The sequence below is a fragment of the Gopherus evgoodei genome, chromosome 11, assembly GCF_007399415.2.
Source record: "Gopherus evgoodei ecotype Sinaloan lineage chromosome 11, rGopEvg1_v1.p, whole genome shotgun sequence".
Classification (NCBI taxonomy): Eukaryota; Metazoa; Chordata; order Testudines; family Testudinidae; genus Gopherus; species Gopherus evgoodei.
In genome coordinates, this window is record NC_044332.1 from 14,123,939 (window position 1) to 14,148,263 (window position 24,325).

A 24,325-nucleotide genomic window follows, 5' to 3' on the forward strand; every position below is an offset into this window, starting at 1 on the left:
CAGTAGGTGAGGAGGGGAGAAATGGTGGTGGGGCAGGAACAGAAAATGAATGTGAGAGATGGAGACGTAACTGGGGCAGGGGGTGAGAGCATGTGTAAGGGGGAAAAGATGATGCTCTGAACTATTCTTTAATCCGAAGTTCCATGGTGCCCTATTGGAAACAATTTGTGGCTCTGTCAACCACTTATAGCCCATTTTCTAGTGTAAAAACTAAACTGGGAGCTGGGTAATAGACCACATTTTCTTTTTATATAAAAGAAAGTGGCTGTTAGGCTATAAACTACTGCTGAAAGAGCAGTAGGGTTTCGGGAGGATAGCAAGGCATAGTCCAGGACATCTTAAATAAAAGAAATTAAAATAAGAAGGGGTTAGAGATAGCATTTATAATCTTTCTCCTATTTTTGTATCTTTTTACTAGGACCTGCTATTCATAGTGAAAGGAGACATTGCACAAAACTATCTTTAGTTGATTTTATTTTCTAACTGAGACATAGCCATATTTGAATAGCGATAAACCACAACGTATCTTAATAGGATATTGGACTTCTCAGGGAGTGGGAAGCACTTAGCCTTCAACCTGATGATAGGTGTGCATTGTCATGACTTATTGCCATCATAAAAACAAATGTGAGGAAATTGCAATATGCTTGTGGATAACCTGTCTGCAGAGAAACTCATTTTTCAAAGCTGTGCGTTACATGCACATCCTTCACTTATGGATTGTCGATCAATCTGTCTTTTTGCTTGTCTGTCTGTACTGGAAAATGTAAGGAAATCACAGATTTTCCTGTGCATATTGCACATACAGAAACCACTCTGCCTCATTTTTCTTACCAGCCTTGTGACAACTGTGGTGTGTGAATTTCTAATTAAGGCTGGGATATTCACTCACAGAGATGACTAAGGCAGGTACAACAGTGAGAGAAACTATCTAGTGATGATACATACATGGCAATTCTCCTCCAACTAATATCAGGGGCATGTGAATTATTATTTTTTAACCAATGGAGCTGCTCCTACTGGGACTGCTCTTAATATGAGATCTTTATTTTATTGCTTCTAGTCAATTTCTGATGATGTGTATAAATGTGTTTAACAATACACAGTGATGTGCTTTACGGGGCACTATTATATTTATGAAATATAGATTAAAAAGTTTTTGAATTGCAGGGGAAAGCTGACATGTTTTGGCATAAATGTATTAACGTTCATAAGTGCTGAAGTATATATTGCAACAGCATCTGTTAAAATATTTGCATTATTATTGCATTTAATTTAGAAAGCAGTGACAGTAGATAAGTGCCAGGTATTGTTTTTGTTATAAGAACTACAAATAGGAGAGATTCTATAAAAGTCTGGGTTAGATGCAAACTCAGAACCCAATTCAGCAAGTTATTTAAGCATGTGCTCAAATTTAAATTTGACTGTATGCTACTCACTAAAATTAGGTGCATGCTTAAGTACCTTGTTAAATTCACTTAACTCGCAGTTAAAAATGCATAGTTAAAATAGTACTATTTTAACTAACTGTTTAAAATACATTTCCTGACCTTTTTTTTTTTGTGCTCCTGTTTTTGATTCCATGTCATATGTCACAAGCCACCGTGTTCCTTTTCCCAAAGAGCTTATTCTCCATTTGGCCTTGGCCTCTGTTCCGATCTTGAAAGGCTAGTAAGAGGTTCTTTCTTGTATCTCCAAAAAAGACATCTGACATGCTATATGAGCATGCTTTGTGAAATTTACAGTAGGCATTGCACAAAGAACCCTAATGACTCTGACTCCCAGGGATTCAGACATTGTTCTGGATAAACCAGAACTCCTTTATTATTATAAATAGGACCTGCATTTTCAGTCACTGCAGGGATCATTTTTTACATTGCTAGTTATATCTTCCAGTAAAAAAAATAATCATATCAGATTCCTCTACTTCATCTAGGAGTTCAAGTCCCAGCAAAGGGAGGGTGGAGGCACTCTGAAGTCTTGCATCCTTAGATCTTCCCATGAAGAACTTCTTAGGATGGTTTTCATTAGGGGATTTGTCATTATTGAGAAGACAGTTCACTCCTGGAGGAACTTCTTATCATTTAGTGCCTCATTGCATGGGTAGGGAGGAGAGATGCCTTGAGAACTTCATTGCTGAGAATGTCGGTGAAAAGGTGTAACACGGGGGATTTCCTTTTATGGGATTTATTTTCTTTGCCGAGAGTAACATTTGTTTTTGAACTCCAGCTCCCTTTTGGAGCACTACTTAAAAACTGACTTGTATTGATTTGAAAAATTGCCTTAAAATTATAAAACATACAGGCCAGTAATGGATATAAGGAATACCCTTACCGCTCATATGCCTGTGCTGCCCAGGTATGTGTATATATATAGCATATGCATTTAGTGGCATGTAGTCTATGAAGGAGCCTTTAGAGAATCTCTTCTTGGGGAGAAAAAGAGGTAATGAAGATGCTGGAAGGGTGTCTGGGAAACTTTCCATCCTAAAATATTTTAAAACTCTTACTCCTTCACTTTTTTCTCTCTAAATCACTATCTAATCTAGTTCTCTTAGGTGCTCATGCAGCTTCCATTACCATAATATCTGAGCAGCTCACAATTTTTAATGCATTTATCCTTAAAACCCACATTTTATAAATGGGATCTGAGGCACCGAGGAGCTAAGAAACTTGCTCAACCTCATCCAGAAAGTCTCTGGCCGATCAGTGAATTAACCCTTTGTCTCCTGATCTCATGCTAGCACGTGAGCCACTGGAGCATCCTTTCTCTCAGCAACCTTACTGCTCCAGTATGTACTCCAGTTCCACTTTTTGAGTTAATTTGTCCTATAGACTCCTGTCAAGTCATGTACTTTGATGCAGTGGATTGTAGTCTTCTCAATATGGTTCTGAGGCAATTTGTACCCTCCGAGTTATGTACCCTATTTCCTGTATGTATCTGATTATGCATTTGGGCTTTCTACTCTGACGTTTCACTGTATAGAGCTATAGCAGCTGAGCTGTGCCATTTAATGCAAGGGAGCATTAAAGTTCGTCAGTGACCTTCTCCTGTTTCCTGAATTTGGGGGTATTGGGCAGAGCATGCTGTTGGGTACATATGATCCGTCACCTATTGAACAAGTACTCCATTGCGAGGAGATGCCCATATATAAGCTAATGCACAGGAGCAATTTCACATAATAAAAGGATTGTAGGTAATTTTTCTCTAAATTGTAAATGAAAGGATTGAAATACTTTTCTTATAAGATTGCTTTAAAGGGGCAAATCATTTTTTTTGTATGTGATTTTAAGGATCATTTGACTAGAAGAATTAATTTTGTTTGCTAGCTTCTGTCAACAACCAGAAATTATTAATCCAGTAGGTTATCTGTCCAAAAGTATCTTCAATGTAATAAAGCTTCTGGCCTTGATTTTAGTGTCACTGGGACTGCTCAGATTCTTAAACTTAATTATGCACTTTCATGCTTTGCAGGATCGGCACCCTGATTGTAGGATCAAACCTATACATACTGCATAACTAATGGGTCAGATCTGCAACTGGTATGAACTGGAAGAGCACTGTTGACATGACATGGAGCTATGCCAGTTAACACCAGCTCAGAATTTGGCCCAGTGTTTGCATTTATTTAGATTCTGAAAGAGCTTGGTTGGAAAAAAAAAAACTTTCCCCTGAAAAAAAATTACAAGAAAAATTCACTTCAGAATTTTTTTGACCACAGAGTGGTCTCATGGGAATTTTCTAAACAGTATTTCAAAACACAAATGTTTTAATTTTGACTTAAAATGTCAAACTGGGTTCAGCAAACAAACAAACAAATGGTAAACTGAAAAAAGAAAAAAATGCTGAAAGATTGGGTCTGGGGGGATAGTAACAGGTCCATTTCAAATCCTTTCAAGAGGAACTGACTTTAAATTTTAAAAAGAGATGTTTTTAAAATTAGCCAGCTTTATGAATAATTCATTTAGTAACTTCAGAATACACAGAGAAGCAACATTAGGAAAGTATTTAATGTATTCTTAGCTTCTAATATAATTTAACAGCTGAAAACAAGGGGAGCCAACACTACATGAGAAGACAGTTCCATGTGGACTACCAGTGTACGGGCACCAGACCATAGCTGGGAATTATTGTTCAGGTGCCTGCTAGCCAATTGGCCTTTATAAGCCAGAAGGAGTTTTCTAGAGGGAAAGCTGGTAACAAATCTTTGACTGTCTGCTTTAACCCATTGCTTGCTGAACCATTCTGACACAACAGTAGATGTCTCCACAGCCAATAGAGACTCTCAGTGAAGATCAGAAAGGATAATTTTTCCTGTTTTCATATAAATATAAAATACCTTTGGTATAAATGACAGAATATGACAAGTATGCATTTATAATACTCATAAAAGCCTTGTTACTTCTTAGATTCATAGAATATCAGGGTTGGAAGGGATCTCAGGATGTCATCTAGTCCAACCACCTGCTCAAAGCAGGACTAGTCCTCAGACAGATTTTTGCCCCAGATCCCTAAATGGCCCCCTCAAGGATTGAACTCTCAACCCTGGGTTTAGCAGACCAATGCTCAAACCACTGAACTATCCCTCCCCTTCTGATGTTTAAAAATAGCAAAACATTTGAAAAGTGTGTATTTCAGCCAATTTTATTGATTTTTCCTCTAATCCAGGGGTTTTCAATCTTTTTTTCATTTGTAGACTACAGAAATTTTGAATAGAGGTGCAGAGTCCTTTGGAAATCTTAGACATAATCAGCAGATCCTCAGGAGTCCACGGACCATAGTTTGAAAATCATTGTTCTATGATAACAACAACCTTTTGCCGACTCCTTAGACATAGTGTGCGGACCCCCAGGGGTCTGCGGACCACTGATTGAAAACCACTGCTCTAGTCATACAGAGATTTGTTTGTATTGATTTACCCTAAAGCTAGGAACGGCTCCCAAAAAGCTATTTTGGTTTGGCAGGTATTTTATTTAATATGTTTCATGTTTCAAAACCTTGGCTAAATTTGCTTATGTGCCAGAATGGCCCACAAGGAGATGGTTGACAGAAAAGAAGAAATGCATAAGGAAAGAAATTAAATATAATTTCACCCCCAAATGTAAGTAACATTCAAGTTATGACAGACTGAGAGACCCAAAACAAAAGTGCTTTTAGAAAATATCTTCTAATTTGATTTTGTAGCCACTTGAAGTGTGGGTTTTTTAATTTAACTCACTGGGAACTCTGCTTTCAGTGGCTGAGAGTTGGTCTTTGAATGTAGAACAGAATGCCAGCCTGAATGTTAAAGGATGGTTATACACTCTCTGAAAACTCACTGTGTAAAAATGGCATGTTTGAATTTATGAGATATGTTCCCCGTATGTATTCAGAATCACAATCTGCCAACATTTTGGACTAGAATAAGTTTGGGTGGGGAGAGGGTTTTTGTTTGTTTGTTTGTTTTTTCACTTCTGTTTAGCTGTGCAACACCAACACTATTAAGAGAGGGTGAGGTGGGTTCGAGTCTGGCTCTGGCATCATAAACAGAATTGTTAAAGGGACACAGTCACCCACGAAACCACATCTCTGTGTAGCATGTTGTACTTGCTATCGTTACAAGAAACACCTGTGATTACTACAATTGAAAGATGAAAGAAAAAAATATTTTTCTTCTTTTCAGTTTGGTCACTGTGTTCATTTGATATCCACTTTTACTATGTCTGCACAGCAAAAGCTTGAATCTAGCCAGCATGGGTAAGAGCTGCAGTGAAGACAGTGTGCTGTAGCCTTCAGAGTAGGCTAGCGAGCCCAGTATGTACCCAGGGTCTGTGCTGGGCTTATACCACCCACAATGAAGCCTGGGCTGTGCAGTCTTCACTGCTGTTGTCACCCACACTAGCTGGGTTCAAGCTCACTCAGGTAAGTGAGCCCATGCACAGTGTTTGCTGTGTAGACAAGGCCAATGTGTATAATCAACGTCACCATTTAGTGGATAGTAGAACTTCCTGGCACACGAACTGGAAAGATGACAGTGCTTTGGGAGTGCATGTGTGACCGGAATCCCACGGGAGCCAGTTGAGATCACTCAATTAGGGTGAACTGCCAAGAGTGGGGCAGGCAATCCCCAAAGCTGATGGATATTCCAATACTTATATTTACCAAGCCGGCACAAAATAGCTTTTATTATAGCTCACTGGTTACACACTAGTCAATGACACAGTTCCCTTAATGTAACTCAGCCTCAGGCCTCCACCTCAATACCCAAGTCAAATGTGATGAGGATTAATGAAAATCTTATTCATCATATGAAAAAGATTCTACCAATCCCAAAGAATCAGACATATTACTTCCCAGGTCAATGAATATTCCAGACCTTACCCAAATACATGCTTGCAGACAATTCTTATTAACTAAATTAAAATGTATTTAAAAAGAAAAGGGAGAGAGAATTGGTTAAAAGTTCAGCATACATACAGATATGAGTAAATCTTGAGCAGAGATGGAGAGCTTTGTAGATGCAAAGAGTTCTTTCAGAACTAGTTCACAGGTTATAGTCCAATGTTTATATTCAGGGTGGACCAGTCAGAACTAGGATCTCTGTCCTTATGGCGTAGGCTTCCCCAGCATGAAATCTCAAACAGACCTGAGATAAAAAGGATTGGGACCCAAAGGTCTTTTATACAATTCCAGGCCTTCTTTGACAGTTTGGAGTCCTTAATCGAACAATAAAGGCACTCATGGGGACTTTGAAGTGAACCCATTTCCTAAGCATCACCTGTAATTATCCACACACATTAACACAAGGCAGTTGCCTGTTTTTCCACCATTTGTAGATGATTTGCTATACACTTCAAAGAGAGATGAATGCAGCAATATCTGATGTTTACAGTTCATTTAAATTTTAAGATGTTCTTTTGGTCTCTGAATTATCAGAATACAGCATAGACAGGGACTGATTGATTACATTGTTGATTTGTACCAATATATATGTAAATACACACAGGAGTGCCGCCAGCTTTTTTGGCACCCTAGGTAGCGGAAGGCCGTGCCCCCGAAATACCTCCCCCAACAGAGGCGGCGGAAGGTCCCACCCCCAAAATACCGCTGACAGCCAGGGCAGCTGAAGATCCGGCCACTGCGGTCGCCTCCCCCCAAATATTAGAGGCCTAGGTGACCGCTTAGGTTGCCTAATGGGTTGTGCCAGCCCTGAATACACAAAAACACAAACGTGATCTCCCCATATGTTTTTAAGGGTTGAATTTGAGTAATTTATCCTGCAGAATTCTTAACTCCCTTGGTCATGCATCAAAGTGTGCTTCCCCCATGGCCCAGAAAGGATATTCACTGGTAGCAGCAGCAGGAAAATGGAAGCAGAAGAGACAGCAGTCAGGCCTATGTAAAGAAATGGGAGAGGAAGGGGAGAAAAGGTGGGCTTGAGCACATTTGGTGTTGCTCCTGCTTTGCTCAATGACCTTTCTAAACATTAGCAGATGAACTGGAAAATTCCTTACCTGCTTTAAAAAAAAATCTTTAAAAGATGATATATTATTTAAAGCGTGCTTCACCAGAAACATAAAGAAAATCCATCTCAAAGAAAACGAATCTCACTATGTTCCTTTAACCATGTTTTCAGTGTGCAATCTTCATTGTTAAGGAAGGTAGCATCTGGAAAGAAACCAGCTTGACTTTCAGAATCTGCCTGAGTTTAAATTAGGTGGGGGGAAAAACATCTTTTTACTTGTAAATGAACAGATTTTGTTTGGAACCACTGAAAGAAGCACACATGAGCTGTCCTATTTGATGCCATTTCTACAGTGAGTTATCAGAATAGAACTACACCTCAAAAAATGTTTTTGAAGTCTTTCCAGTTTGCCTGATCCTTAACATATGTGTATATATTTCATTATAATCATCATAGAGAAGAGAAAAGGGAAATTTCTTTGTTTATTCCTTCTTCACTTCCTACAAAAACTTTATAGACTGGAATATCTTTCTGGAAAGCTTCCTACAGTCTAGTACAAGTTATTGGAGTAACTGGATGAAATTCTCTGGCTTGTGTTAGAGAGGAAGCCAGAATAGATGATACTTTGGTCTCTTCTGGTCATAAAATCGTTAAAACTATGAATAGCCCTTCTAGATTTAGAGACATATTATGATCAATGGCAAATCTCCTATGGGGTTCACTGAAACTAGGATTTTGCCCTTACTTCTTTCTTATGCATTGCTTTGTAATATTTCTTACTTTTCTGCTTTTTAAAGCCTTTTGCCCATTGTCTGGTTAATACCACAACATTGTCTCCTTTGGTCACGCATATTAAACTGCTGAGATTACTGTGGAGAATATTTGTAGCTACCTGTCACTGCTGTTGCTATTAAGGCAAATTGCAACATTTTCCTTTATGACATAATACAGAGATTAAAACAGGACTTTTATTGCAGTTAGGTGTACCTTTGTCTACAACTTTTGTTCCCCACTTTGCTTCTGTGTCTCTGATCATTATATATAATATACATTTTTTTTCTTTTTTTGCAGTGTGCGCTGGTACTGAGAACAAGCTGAGTTCTCTATCTGATCTTGAGCAGCAGTATCGTGCGTTGCGCAAGTACTATGAGAACTGTGAGGTAGTCATGGGCAACCTAGAAATCACCAACATTGAACACAACCGTGATCTTTCCTTCCTCCGGGTAAGCAACCTCTTTTCCCACCTTACCCATTTTGTGAGCAGATATTGGTGTTTGACTGCACAATAACAGAGTGTCTTGTTCATACATGATGTTTCTATTCTGCTGATTGGCTTAGATGGTAATAGAAGCAGACCATAAAAAGATACAGCAAAGTCACAGAGGTGCAAAGCACAAGAACAACAGTATACCAACTGAATGTACAGTTGCCAGGGTTTCTGATGGAAGGTACTGGCAGTGCACATTTAATGTGTCTATGCTTCCCTGTGTTGCAATCTGGTGTGAAGGTGTGTTAAGGAGGGACATGGGATGGTCAGAGGATATTGCAGAAAAATACTGTTGGTTTTAACAGGCTAATCTTATTAAAATGCCAGGCAGAAACAGCTGAAACAGTAAACAATAGACGAACTCCATGTGCAATACTTGTGTAACATTTATCCCTTACTAACATGTTCAGTAACACCCCGTCCATTTACAGCAGTGGCTAGGGTGACCAGATGTCCCAGTTTTATAGGAACAGTCCTGGTATTCGAGGCTTTGTCTTAAATAGGTGCCTATTCCCCCCACACCCCTCTCCCGGTTTTTCACACTTGCTATCTGATCCCCCTCGCTGTGGCATTACAACATGTGGAGTCTGCAGGTGCTAGAGGATGTCAGTGGTGGATCAAGTGGTGCATATGAGCTAGTGCAGTGCTGTCATTCTGAGACTGCAGACAGCCTGAGAGTAGGAATCAAGAGAAATGGTGAGGATGAAAGCCAAATTAAGAGTCGCTAAACGTCACTGTAGTTTATTCTTTGACAGTTGACTGTTTTAGAAGAAACGTCCAGCTAATGGGATCATCCAGTGTATTCTGCTTGTTTGAGAGTGTGTTCCACCAGATTAAGGCTGCAGTTTGGGGACAAGAGAGATGCAGGAGTAAGAATGACTGTCAAGGGAAGGGAGAAGAAATGTTAGTATGATTGTAGCCCAAATGGACCATAACATGGTATAGCTGGTCAATATGGATGAGGTCAAACCATGATACAAATAAAGTACCGTCTTATATGGCTTGTTTTGATTATGTACAACTCTCATAAAAATCCTTTCTGTGTTTCTAAATGAGTGTGTCTGTGTGTAGACACTTGTAGGAGATGCGGAGACCAAGGGCATAGGACAGTCAAAACCTCAGTCTTGGGCAAGGAATGAGATGGCAGATGCCCACCCTAAATGTTTTTCTTTGCATCTTTGGCCTGGGAAAGATCAGGGATAGGCAAAATGTTTGCTTTAGAGAGGTCTTATTTTGTTTTTCAGGGTCTTATGTGAACCTTTTGTTAATATTAGGTCACAAAGATTTAACTTTCTACTGTTGGTTCTAACAAAGCTGAAGCACAAACCAAACATTAACCCAGTTGGCACGTTTTGCTTCTTTTCAGGTTAAAATCACTGCTGTTTCATGTGAGTTCCACTGCAAACCATAACTTGAGCTCATGGTTGCTCAAAACTTAGACCAGGCTTGCTAAATGGTTTGTAAGCTTGACTCAAACTAAAAGGTGCATTGAGGAGGGTAGTTTTAATTCAATTTAATTGATGACCAGTTAGCTACACAATTGCAAATGCTAGTCTAGACATTCTGCAAACATGTCTTAGGGTAAATCACCAACTTTAAAACAAGTGTCTATGGACCGTCTAGGCTAATATTCACAGCCATGTTAATTAATTGCCAATCAATTAACTCACGTCAAAACAGGACCACAGAGTCTGCTCTAGACAAATCTTCACTGAACATGGCCCAAGTTTCCGGTATGCAATGAAACTGCAAACAAAGTCAGTTTTGCTTGCTCCAAGTTTTGTTATGAAAGCTTGTAACAGCTCTAAATTCCTCCCTCTTTCACTGCACTGGCTGGCCGTTTGGGGGGGAAGGTCAGGATACGCTGTGAATTGCTGAATCAGAGGATGGCTTCAGTGAGGATTGCTTGTGTTTAAAGCTGGCCCTACCTAACTAAAAGAACAGTTATGGCCTATTCATTAAACAAACTAGAATTGAAAATCAAGTTCTCTCCTATTTTGTTTTCCCTGTGACTCTAAATATTCCCCTTTTTTGTACAGACTCCTCTGCTGTTCTTTTTTTTCAGGAAGCCTTAAACAGAAAAATAGAGGAAAAATAGCAATAAACTGAGGAAATGAGAAGAAATGAGGGCCATCAGTGGTAAATCAAGGCAATTTACTGGCTTTGGCTTTGTGGAGATCGTTACAAAGGCTTTTATTTATTTATTTTACCTGGGACTGCCCTTTCACAGATGTCTCGGGGAGGAGGAGGACCCAGAAAAACACAAATATGAAAACAAACCAGCAGCTCTAGTTTAATATGATAAATTATTGTCATTAAACAGAGGAAAACATGTTCTTGGTGAAATAAATAAATAAAAAAGTGGCGTATTTATGCTAATAATTCAACATTCGTTAGTTAGACATTATTACGTATTTTAAAAACAATTTTAATGACCTAACAAAGACGGCAGATGGGATCTAACCAAGAGCCAGGCTTTTAGTCACTTTTAGCCTTTTAAATGGTGAAATCTGCAATGTAAGTGACATGCAGCCTGCCCTGCTCCCCTCCACCCCCAGTCTTCTTACTTTTCTTCTACCCCAAATGGGCTTCAAGTAGCCAATAGCCAGACTGCTGGTTTATTTATGTTTCTAGCTGACGAGCATCTATGTAAGCCTTACTTCTTCCTCATTAGTGCTGACCCTGACTCAGAAACCTTTCACGCCAGCAAACAGGCAAGACCTATTGAACTAGGCAAGGCAGGCTTTACTTTTTATTCTGCAGTAGCAGATGAATACCAACATGAAGGGGAGGGTGAAGGGATGATTTTATTTGCACTGTGGAAGAAGATTAAAAATAACAGCCCAGCTTTCATATTTATTCAGACACTTAACACCTACATGGATTGCTTTCATGTTCTGGTGTTAACTCTGTGGTTGTCTAATGATTGAAAATGAATGGGTCTACTTTTCCACTGCCTTCTACTTTGTTCAGTCAGTTAGGCCTTGTTTTGGGAAGGTCCTTAAGCTGGTAAGAGGCTGTGCTTAGTCCAATTGACTTCAAAGAGAGTGACTCATGCTTAAATTTACAGACCTGCTTAAGTATCTTTTTGAATGAGGGACTTATTCCTGTGTAACATGCTGTCGTTCTGTCTTATACACCTTGTATCACTTACCTGCAGATAGATGAAACTGGTTGCCAATTCAAGGCCCAGGTCATCATATAGGACAGTTACTGACCTTAGGACCTGTCAGAGTATACTCCCCTCCCCCAAATGTGAACTCTGGGGTACAGATGTGGGGACCCGCATGAAAGACTCCCTAAGCTTATTTTCTACCATCTTAGGTGAAAACTCTTCCAAGGCACAGTCTTCTGCCTTGGACAGATATTGCTGCCACCACCAAGTGATTTTCACAAATATTCAGAGAAGGGTCACTTGGCATCCTTATCCCCCCAAAAAATGTCCAGAAGCCTCTTCACCCTCTTTCCTGGGGAGGCTTGAGAATAAAATGTCAACTAGTTGCCTTAACAGTGTGAGCACAGACCAACCCCTTGTCTAAGGACTTTGGAATCAAAATATATTTTTAAAAGGTAAATTTTATTAAAAAAAGTAAGAAAGACATCTGAAAACTCAGGATCTTTAGGAATGAAACACCAAAAATAACTTTCTTGAGGTTCAGCTCAAAGGTTACAAGAAAAACAAAAGCACCTGGGGTTAGCATGGAGGAATCCACAAACCAAAACAACTAAAAAGGTTCCTAATCATATCTGTCTTAACTTTTCCAGTGCTACTTACATATCTGGGGTTCCAAATGAGGAATTTCTAGGTATGATGCTGATGATTTCCCATACCTGGCTTAAAGCTTACAGCTTTTTGCTGCCTTCCCCTCTCTCCAGCCAGAGACAAAGACAACCTCCCCACCGCCACTAGTTTTTCCAATTTAAAAGGGTACAGCCTCCCTATTGGTTCCCCTGGTCAGGTGCCAACTCATGTTAAGCTTCTCTTAACCCTTTACAGGTAAGCTAATTAGGGTACAGCTGCTAAGGAGGATTCTATAGCTTCTGCCATCTTTTAATTTCATTAATTAACATTATTAGGACTGTTGTAAGCAAGACACAAGAAGTAATTCTTCCACTCTACTCAGCACTGTCAGGCCTCAGCTGGAATACTGTGTCCGGCTCTGGGCACCATACTTGGGGGAAAATGTGGACAAATTGGAAGAAGTCCAAAGGAAAGCAACAAAATTGATTAAAGGTCTAAAAAACATGACCTGTGAGGACATATTGAAAAAACTGGATTTGTTTAGTCTGGAGAAGAGAAGACTGAGGGGGAACATAAGTCTCCAGATACCTAAAACATTATTATAAAGAGGAAGGTGATAAATTGTTCTCCTTAACCACTGAGGACAAGACAAGAAGTTCTGGGGTTAAATTGCAGCAACTGAGATTTAGGTTAGACATTAGGAAAAACTTCCAAACTGTAAGGATAGTGAAGCACTGTAACAAGTTACCTAGGGAGCTTGTGGAATCTCTCATTGGAGGTTGTTAAGAACAGGTTTGGCAAACACAAATACAGATGATCTAGATAATACTTAGTCCCACCTTAGTGCAGGGGGCTGAACTAGATGACCTATCAAGGTGCCTTCCACTCCTACATTTCTGAGATTCTATAAGTAGTACCTTATTTCATGAGTAGACCTGACCTTAATGGGACTCCTTGCCAAGAAAGGTTAATACTCTGCATGAATAAAGGATGATAGCATCTGGTCTTAACAAAATTGACACAGGTTAGTTACTAGGAAGTTCATGAATTTCAGGCTGTGCATCAGGTCAGAATAGTTATCCCTCACCCATACTTTTCTTTCCCTGGAAGCCTAATCTATACACACAAAATGTTCATTGATATGGTTAAATTGATTTAGAGAGACGAGATCAGTGAGGTAATACTTTTTATTGGACCAACATCTGGTGGTGAGAGAGACAAGCTTTTGAGCTACACAGAACTCTTCTTCAAGTCTGGGAAAGGTACTCCAAGTGTCACAGCTAAGTACAAGATTAAACAGATTGTTTAGAATAAGTAGTTAGTATGTTTTCTAAGGGACCATTCAAGGTGAAATGACCCATTAACACCCCTGTAGGGCAAAATGGGGAGGTTAGTGGTTACAGGTTGTTGTAATAAACCATAAATCCAGTGTCTCTATTAAGACCATGATTTTTAGTGTCAAGCAAAGTTATGAATTTATGCTCCCAGACTCGTCTTTTGAAAGTGTTGTGTAGGTTTCCTTTGAGGATGGGGACTGAGAGGTCAGCTATTGAGTGATCACTTTGGACTGAGGTAGCTTGGTTATGTAATCATAGTTATGATTAGTATTATGCTTGCACCAATATAGTTAAATTGATTTAGTTATACCAGTGCAAGCTCTTAACGAAAACAAGCTACACCAGCATGGTGTGAGGCTTATGTTGATTTAACGTTATTATTTATCATTTGTACCTAGATGCTACCACCAAGATTGGGCCCCCTTTGTGCTAGACATAGTGAAAATCAGTCCCTGTCACAAAGAACTTAAAAATGGACAGGCAAGACAAAGGGTGGGGCAGGAAACAGAGAGATCATGGGTTGTCCCAGGTCAGTCAGCAGATCGGTGGCAGAGCCAGGGATTAGAACCAAGTCTTCTGACCCCCAATCAGTGCCCTAGGCCAATAATTATATTTGTTAAATTGAAATAAGTCTCACCTTGCACTGTGGCAGCACAGCTGCGCTAGGGATTGCCCTAGTGAAACTTAATCAATCTAGTTATGCTGGTGCACATTTCTTGTACGTAGTCAAGGCCAGAGTTGTGGATTAGCCCTTCCTTATGTTTGATAAATAACTGTTCAGAAAGGATCAAATCCCACACAATTTTACATTGTGGATGACTATTTGCTTGAGAAAATGGGAACCTGTTCTAGTTTCATTTAGTAAAAACTGACAGTTTATACTATGGACAGTTTGTACTTCTTAAAAGCAGCTTGATAATCAGTTTTCTAAATAAAGCATGCATTTATTATAGCACAAAAGAATCATTGCAAGTGTACTTGCTCGATTAAACAAATCTGGTACACAAGAATTATGTTAGGTTAGTAAAGTGTTTCATTTTACAGTCATCAAAATGTCTTCTTGTCACTGAATTTTATTTAACCAATTCAGATTGTTATTTTAAAAGGCATGACTGAAATGCTAAACTACTAACAATACCTCTTCCAAATTATTATGAAAACTTATTTCCAAATAATCAAATCTACAATCAGTGTCCTTAGTAAATAATGTACAGCGACTTTATCAATGCTTTTTTATAATGCCCTGTCACACTATGCCTTTTGACTGTGATTGTGTCACCTGTTCTATCCATGCTCACATTGAAATGAGAGGCAAAAGGCATACTTGGAAAATTGGAAGTCAAATCCTGTTGAGAAAAATCTAAAGGAGCATAAATTCTGGCAAATCAAATATTAAAGTATAATAAGGCAGTCCAAAAATGAGAATGCAGAGCACCTAAGAAAAGATTGAAAATCTAACAGCATTTTTTTTTAAGTACATCAGAAGTAGAAAGCCTGGCAAACAATCAGTGAGGTCACTGGATGATCGAGGTGCTCAAGGAACACTCAAGGAAGACAAGGCTGTTGCAGAGAAGCTGAGCGAGTTCTTTTCATTGATCTTCACTACAGAGGATGTGAGGGAGATTCCCACACTTTAGCCATTCTTTTTAAGTGACAAATCTGAGGAACTGTCCCAGATTGAGGTGTCAGTAGAGTCGGTTTTGGAACAAATTGATAAATTAGACAGTAATAAGTCACCAGGACTAGATAGATTTCACTCAAGAGTTCTGAAGTAATTCAAATATGAAATTGCAGAACTACTAACTGTAGTATGTAACCTGCTGATTAAAATAGCCTCTGTACCAGATGACTGGAGGATAGCTAATATGATTCCTGTTTTTAAAAAGAAAAAGGCTCCAGAGGCAATCCTGGCAATTGCAGGATGCTAAGCCTAACTCATTATCAGGCAAACTGGTTGAAACCATAGTAAAAAATAAAATTATCAGACACATAGATTAACATGATTTATTGGGGAAGAGTCAACACAGCTTTTGTAAGGGGAAATCATGCCTAACAAATCAATTAGAATTGTTTGAGAGGGTTAACAAACCTATGGACATGGGTAATCCAGTTTATATAGTGTACTTGGACCTTCTGGGAGCCTTTGACAGGGTCCCACACCAAAGGTTCTTAAGCAAAGTAAGCAGTCATGGGATAAGAGGGAAGGTCCTCTCATGGATCAGTAATTGGTTAAAAAGATAGGAAGGGTAAGAGTAATGGTCAATTTTCACAGCAGAAAGAAGTAAATAGTGAAGTCCTCCAAAGATCTCTACTGGGACGTGTGCTGTTCAACATAGTCATGAATGATCTGGAAAAGGGGTTAAACAGTGATGTTGCAAAGTTTGCGGATGATACAAAATTACTCAAGATAGTTATAAATCTAAAATAAACCATGAAGAGTTGCAAAAGGATCTCCACAATTAAATGGCAGATGAAATTCAATGTTGATAAATACAAAGTAATGCATATTAGAAAACATAATCCTAACTGCAGATACAGAAAAAAAACTGTCAAAAAAGATAACAGAATGTTAGGAACAGTTAGGAAAGGGATAGATATAAGAAAATAGAATAATGCCCCTATATAAATCCATGGAAAGTCCACACCTTGAATACTATGTGAAGTTCTGTTCTCCCTAACTCCAAAAATATGTACTAAAATTGGAAAAAGTACATAAAGGGGTAATGAAAATGATTAGGAGTGTGGAATAGCTTCCATGAGAGGAGAGATTGAAAACACTGGGAGTGACTAATGGGGGATATGATAGAGGTCAATAAAATTATGAATGGTGTAGAGAAAGTGAATTGGAAGTATTATTTACCTCTTCAGGTAATACAAGAACAGGAGTTACCCAATGAAATTAATAGGCAGCAAGATTAAAACAAACAAAAGGAAGTACTTCACATAAAACACAGTCAACTTCTGGTGCTCATTGCTAGGGGATGTTGTGGAGGCCAAAAGTATAAATGAATTAAAAAAGAATTAGATAAGTTCATGGAGGATAGGTCCATCAGTGTCTAAAAGCCCCATGGTCTAGGTGTCTCTAAACCTCTGACTTCCAGACGCCAGGACTGGATGAAGGAGTGGATCACTCAATAATTGCCTTCTGCTGTTCACTTGCTCTGAAGCATCTGGCACTGACCACTGCTGGAAGACAGGATACTGGGCTAGCTGGACCATTGGCTTGACACATTCTTGTGTTCTTATGTTAACTTCTCTAGTTCATGCTGCAGGTCAGTGGTAGAACTCAAGTAGAATAGAACTCACATTTTTTGTGTCTGTTACTAAACCAGGAGTGTCTAAGCATGAGATAGAATGCCAGAGGACCTATACACTCTGACATCAGCAGCAAGCAAGCTAGTGCATTCTGGTACTGTATGTTATACCAAATGCACAGCTGGATGTAAAGAGGAGATGTCAACCCCATTATGCAAACTTGGGTAGGGGGTCCTGTCCACAGGCAAAAAAAGCTCTGTACTGGGTGTGTCATAAGAAGCCAGTCATGTGCCAAGGTAGGCCTCTGGCAGGAGAAAAGACTTTTCACTGACTGTGATTTACTAACCAAATGTGTGGGATGAACCAAGCCATGTTCAGAACCAACCATATCAGTGATTTATCAGAGTTCATTTAAAAGATGCAGTGTAGGCGGAGGCCATGTCCGTAAAATTAATGTGAAACAGGATTCTCGTCCAGAAGAACTGTTAATTCTTTCTGTCCCCTTTGTTGAAATCTGTTGCAAAAGGCTGAGGTTAAAAGTAGTCTCAAAATGATGCAGGAGTATAGATTTACGTGTTTTACAATGTTTTTGCTTTGCATAGTCTTTTGGCATTGTCCAGAAAGCTAATGGTAATCGAGCAGTGAACTCTGAGATTTGTGTTAGGTGCTCCGACTAAGAGATAAGCACTATCCTGTGTCTCGTGGTTCCTCTGCCTTTTCAGTCCTAAACTAAGTTTCCAAGAGGTCACTAGAAGAAATCCTCACAGGGCAACTTTAAAAGCAAAACATGCCGGCTCTTCAAATTAAATTGTCAGATTCTGCAAAACAATTAAAGAAGTGAATTTGCACACATTTAATCCACAAACTGGGGCTGACAGACTATAACCAAATTACATATACATTAGCTATTATCCCATTAATTTTGCAATTATTTTGGTGGTTGCATATCAATAATATAGTTTGAAGTATGTTTATGAAAAGACTCACGTGCTGTATAACGGAGGCATGAACACAGGATATCTAACAATGGGTAAAAGTGGGACTGTTAGTGTTATGCCAGTGGGGTAACATATAAAGTTAACTTTGTTAGTAGTAGTATTTGTGCTAGGTGCTGTACAAAATCATAGTAAGACAGAGTCCCTGTCATGAGGAAATTACAATTCAATAGAAAATACAAAGAGCAGGAGAATAAACAAAGACACAGAATGCAGAAGAGATTTGTCCGGTATCACACAGCAAACTAATGGCAGAACTGGTATGAAAACCTAATTCTCCAGAGTTGCAGTCCAGTACCCTGGCCAGGGCCACCCAGAGGTGGGGGCAAGTGGGGCAATTTGCCTCAGGGGCCTCCATGAGAGTTTTTTGGGGCCCCTGGAGCGGGTTCCTTCACTCACTCTGGGGGCCCCGGAAAACTCACGGGACCTGGACCCTGGAGCTTCTTCCATTCCGGGTCTTTGGCAGTAATTCGGCACCTGGGGGGGGTCCTTCTCCTCTGGGACCCACTGCCAAAGTGCCGTGAAGACTGGTGGTGGGGGGTCCTTCTACCCCAGGTCCCACCGCCAAAGATCTGGGTCTTCAGCGGTAATTTGGTGGCGGAGGCCCCCCGACATGGGTCTTTGGGGCACTTCAACGGCAGGTCCCAGACTGGAAGGACCTCCCGCTGCTGAATTACCGCCGAAGTGGGGGCCCCCCACTGCCAAGGACCCCAGGCCCTCTGAATCCTCTGAGCTGGCCTGACCCTGGCTATTGTGCTACACTGTCTTTCAGTTTTGCTATGTGATTTTGAGGTTGCTGGGTAGTCATAGTGGTGTGTATTGGGAAGCATGTGGATATTGGAAGCTGCAAAAGCAAGGCTGCTTCATATTGTAACCTACTCTCTTCTTTTCTGGATTTAAATTTGGTCCCACTCATGTATTTTTATGTTATTTAAAAGGAAATATCCACACAAGGAATGCAGTATCTTAAATTTAAAAATCTATTAGTTAAAAGGAAAGTTAATCCATTTCAGTTACACAGTTCCAGATCTGTTTTTAAAATCCTTTTACTTTATAATACTTGAGGTTTTTGTGCAGGTATGATCAACTATCCTGGCTAGCAGATGGTAGTGATCTGCCTTCCTCCTAATAGACACATGCAGTCTCTGAGTTTTGCGAAAGTATCAGCTCTTAATTCTCTGGAACTACATCAGGATAGATCACAAGCCTTAGGTTTGTTTTTGTTGTTTAATTTCCAATTCCCTAAGAGTTCCCTCAGATCCTCATGCAGCCCTCATAATCTGTATCCAGGATTAGCTAAATCTAGGATAGTCCCTCAGTCTCTGACAATAGAAGCTTTATAACCTCTTTATGTTAATGAGAATGAGAGATTCTCTTTACGTTGCTGTTTATTTAGTCTTCTTGCTCATTTTCCGTGGTGTTTCTTACATTTTCCCTTCAGTTGCACAGGAAATGCTATCTACTTCACTTATGCATGGGTTTTACAAACTTTTAACAGACACAGATAAAAGAAATGAAACTTAAATTATGCAAAAATAACATAAACATACACAGGTGTTAAATCACTAATTAGCCCTTAGATGATGACCAAAGATTACTTTTTCACTGATACAGCAAAACTGCGTGGACCTTCATTTTGTAGGAAAGATCACTGAGAGGGTGAGGATCGGCCAACTTCATTGGCATCTGACATTTTCTAGCTCTGTGCACATCAGTCAAAGACCAGGACACAGCACAGAGACTCTATTACTCTCAGTAGTTAATTGTCGTGGAAGGAGATAGAGGTCAGACATTCTTGCTAATTCTGTTAGATCTTTCAGTAGCCCTTAATACAGTCAGTTATAAGGTGCTGTTGAGATATTTGCAGGAGCTGGCAGACATAAGAGTGTCATTAGAGTGATTCCATTCACTGGTGGTGATTAGCTGCCAAAGGATGGTAATGAGTGATTTCTGTTCTTCTTGTCCTATCAAGCTCAGTTTTTGTCTGTATGTCCTGTCGGCCTCTGTCTTTCTCTCACAGACACCTTTAGTTCAGTGAAATACTGAAGCCATTGGGGGAGATTGTGAAGTGATACAGGCTACAATGCCAACAAAATACGTTCATGACACTCAGCGTTACCTCTCCTTTTCCCATGACCCAGGTGCAGCGATTTCCAATGTTTGGCAAAGGGAGACTTCTGGATGGAAGCCAACTGGCATAAACTCAACCGGGGCAAAATGGAGAGGATGCTGAAGGGTAGGGGGAAGCATTTGGAGGAACTGGCAAAATCTGTCATCATTCTTTCAACTGCATTAATGTGTTCACTTGCCCATTGTTTAAAATGGTCTGTCATTTAAAAATAGACCAGAAATGAAGCTTTTCTAGTTCCCTGAGAAATGCATGGGACTCTTGCACATGGACTGCAAGGGCGCCTCATTTTATTCACGAAAAGGCGAGATTAGAGATTCTAGGGAAAACAAATTACTTAGTCCCCAACCCTGCAGGCTACAGCAGTTGGTTGGCCAGTACACCTCTACAGAGTCCTCTTGAGTTGCATGATGCTTGTTGTGGGTGTGAGGAGTCTACCTCTATGGGGCAGCTTGGATGCAGGTCTTAAGTTGCACCTTGACTTCACTTTTTCTATCCACTCAAAGAAACGACAAAGCTGAAATCAAAGCCAATCGGACAAAAACGAGGGCAGGGAAAGCGCCAAAAGTGTTATGATGATATTAATAATAATAAATAATGTCTCTCTTATCTAGCACTTTTCATGATGGCCTGTAAAAAAAACTAGTAGCCAGTGCTGAGGCCAAAGATGCAGTAATACTCAGAGACCCACAGCCAGATCATCAGCCATAGGAAATGGTCATGACTCCACTATGAAGCTATGATAGTTTACACCAGCTGAGGACTGGCCCCTGTATTTTGGAGCTCTAGGACAACCTTACTAAAAAATAAAAACAAAAAGCATTTCTCTTTTAGAAGCTGAGCTCCCCATCAGGAAAAGAAAACCGATTTCACCTCAACCCCCGCCTCTTCAATACCTCATATGCTGGCTTAATTGAAGTTTTACCAAAGCAAACAAACAAGTAAAGTTAAACCAACAAAAACCCTAGTGGCAAATACTTTTAAATTAAAAATTGATTTATTAGGTCATAAAGCAGATGAGTACACTTCTTTTGTAGCCCTGGGGAACAGAGGGTATTTAAATTTGGCATAAATGGTGAGTGCAACGAGTTTAATAGGCTGGTCTCAAGCTTAATTAGGAATAAAAAAACCCGACTCACCTACCCCACCATTTCACACTTTTCATATGTTTTGCTCCATGGAATCATTGGAATTGTTAAGACTTGTTTGTTCTCCTCTTTCTCCATCCTCTTTTTTTGTCCATAGAATTCAGGTAGTTTCTCGAAGTCACACAAAGCGCAGAGGCGTGGGCACATATGCAATTGGTGCACATATGCAATTTAGCCTTAGCTAAATTGAAGCATTTTTCATTCTGCATTTGAATCATTTATCTCAGTTTTCCTAAGCACGTTAAAGAACTCCCCTTCTCCCTTGCCCATTTCCACTTCCCCTCCCACCCACTTAATATGGAATAAAGTGAAACGAAACTAACTGGCTTTCAAAGAGATGGATAATATTGCATTGTAATACATTGACAGAGAGCCCTGGATCAATGTGCTTGATTTGCTCTTAAAAGCTGTAAGAAATGGAAGATAAAGCCTTTAACTGTAAGCTGTGTCGGGGGGCAGGCTTAGCGAACCGTTTTGCACTAAACCAGATCAATTTTAAAGGTTTCCTCTGTAGCTACCTGCAGGCAGGCTTGTAAAGTTCAGAAATGTCAACATAAATGTGCAGATTGAACATTTTACAATTTAACATTCCTGTTCTAAACCTGATATTAACATTAAGGCAACTAATTAAAGACCTGCGTGCATGGAGTGTGCATCTTACATATGTACATAGTGAGGATCATTTGTATGAGATTGTGGACTTTCCACAAATGATTCCTCTTCACTCTCTGCCGTAAAATCCAGCATTTTAACTTAATTTTCAGGGAATTCCTCTGAATTGTATTAACTTCCTATAGCGATGACTTCTCTTCCCTAGGGAATCAATTTTAGGGACTAGTAAGATGGTGAAGCTTGTGAGTGGCTGCTCTTGGATCTGCCTTTCTGGAAATCATTCTGGGTTCTTCAGCAGTGCTCTTCACGTTGCAGAGTCATTCTCACCATGGCAGACTGGTGGTGAAATGCCACCATTCTGATATTGGTGGTATTTGCACTCACTCAAGGCGCAAACAGCAAAGCCATTGAAGGCAATCAGTGTTTAATACTGCATGCTATGAAATAGAATCTGAAAGCGCAAAGTACCTAAAAGCACAATATATTACTTTTTAACTAACCTCTCAGAGTTGAGATGCATTTTGCATCTGAAATCTAAGTAAAAGGTTAAATGTGAGATTTTTGCACCGAGGTGATCCTTTAATTTATTTCTCTCTTCATCTGAGCAAGTTAAGCCCATGTCACATGTACAGCTTCATTTGTCCCTCACCTCACCCCCTTCCCATGTGTGAAGACAATATAGTGCCTTGTGAACAGGCTTGTTGAGTACGTTTACATGTGACCCTAAGAGCATCCTGGTGCCAGCAAGCAAGGTGCTCATTGGTGTCAGGTGATGAGTTTCAGCTGGGCTGACCATGTCAGTACACCCCAATTCTCTGTGTTATAATCTGTATCTGAAAGGTGTCATGTAATATGTCATTGGAAAACTAATATTCTTGTGTGATGTATGTGTGTGGTGTGTATTAAGAGTTACGGATATATGCTGGAGTGATGACTAAAATGTATGTAAGCCAGGCATGTCAGGGAGAGTTAGTAAACAGGTCTGCCCTTGACAAAGGAATGTGTATTTGCTTCTTTGACGAATCATCAGGCAGAGACAATGGAGGTCCATTTACTAGTAGGTAAGCAATGCTATCAAGCTAACAAGTAGAGGAGGAGACAGCACGGTGTCTACATGCAGCAGAGGAGAGAAGCTGGGTCTGGGTTTTACTTTTCAAAGAATACATTGCAAAGGTTTACTGGTCTACAAGACAGGGTGGCTGAACCTCATGTGATGCACTATTGAATCAACTGATTGTATGCAACATTACGGTATTTTGTACACAGTGAGGTCTTTTATGAAAGCCTGCGACACCCTGGTGATTAACACCATTATGAAATGCATGTATTAACACTATGTGAGGAATTCTGAATACTCACTGATATTGTGCTTTACAGTCTGTGACCAAACACAGGAAGAAACAGGCTTTCCTCCACAAAGACAGGAAACCAGCCAGCTCCTTGTGAACCGGGGAAGGGGGAGTGCTCAATTCCTGCTCTCCCCAGTCCCTGACAACACTCAACCCCTTCTCTCAAGGCCCCATGTCTGCCCTGCCTCTTCTCTAACCCACTCTGCTCTATTTCCACTCTGACTCTTCCCACTCCCTCCCCAGAGCACAGTCCACCCTCCCCCCAGCACCTCCTGCATGCCATGGCACAGCCGATCCAAGTGGGCAGGAGGCACTGAGAGGGAGGGGGATGCACTGATTGGTGGGTCCACTGGTGGGCAGGAGGTGCTGGGGGGGAGGGAGAGGAGCTGAACAGAGGGGCTGCTGGTGGGTGCTCAGCACCCACAATTTTTTTCCTGTGGATGCTCCATAGAGCATCCATAGAGCCGGTGCGTATGCTTCTGTGGAAGGTCCTGACTGAGGGAAAGTCAGCCATGGCTGGAAAGAAGGAAGTTTGGTGAGAGAAACCATCGTGAACAAAGCCTGTACCTTAAGAACATAAGAACGGCCGTACTGGGTCAGACCAAAGGTCCATCTAGCCCAGTATCTGTCTACCGACAGTGGCCAATGCCACGTGTCCCAGAGGGAGTGAAGCTAACAGGCAATGATCAAGTGATCTCTCTCCTGCCATCCATCTCCATCCTCTGATGAACAGAGGCTAGGAACACCATTCTTTACCCTTCCTGGCTAATAGCCATTTATGGACTTAGCCACCATGAATTTATCCAGTTCCCTTTTAAACATTGTTTTGGTCCCAGCCTTCACAACCTCCTCAGGTAAGGAGTTCTATAAGTTGACTGTGTGCTGTGTGAAGAAGAACTTCCTTTTATTTGTTTTAAAGCTGCTACCTATTAATTTCATTTGGTGACCCCTAGTTTTTGTATTATGGGAATAAGTAAATAACTTTTCCTTATCCACTTTCTCCACATCACTCATGGTTTTATATACCTCTATCATTTCTCCCCTTAGT

General features: G+C 40.2%; 1 protein-coding gene across 6 annotated transcripts in view; it reads left to right on the forward strand.

Annotated features, from left to right (window-relative positions):
• Positions 1 to 24,325, forward strand: part of ERBB4 (erb-b2 receptor tyrosine kinase 4) — a 1,029,410-nt gene that overhangs the window by 393,829 nt on the left and 611,256 nt on the right. For all 6 annotated transcript variants that reach the window (XM_030580258.1, XM_030580260.1, XM_030580261.1 and 3 more), the window contains exon 2: positions 8,516 to 8,667. In XM_030580258.1, the coding sequence (XP_030436118.1) occupies positions 8,516 to 8,667 (152 nt within the window). The remainder of the gene's footprint in view (positions 1 to 8,515; positions 8,668 to 24,325) is intronic.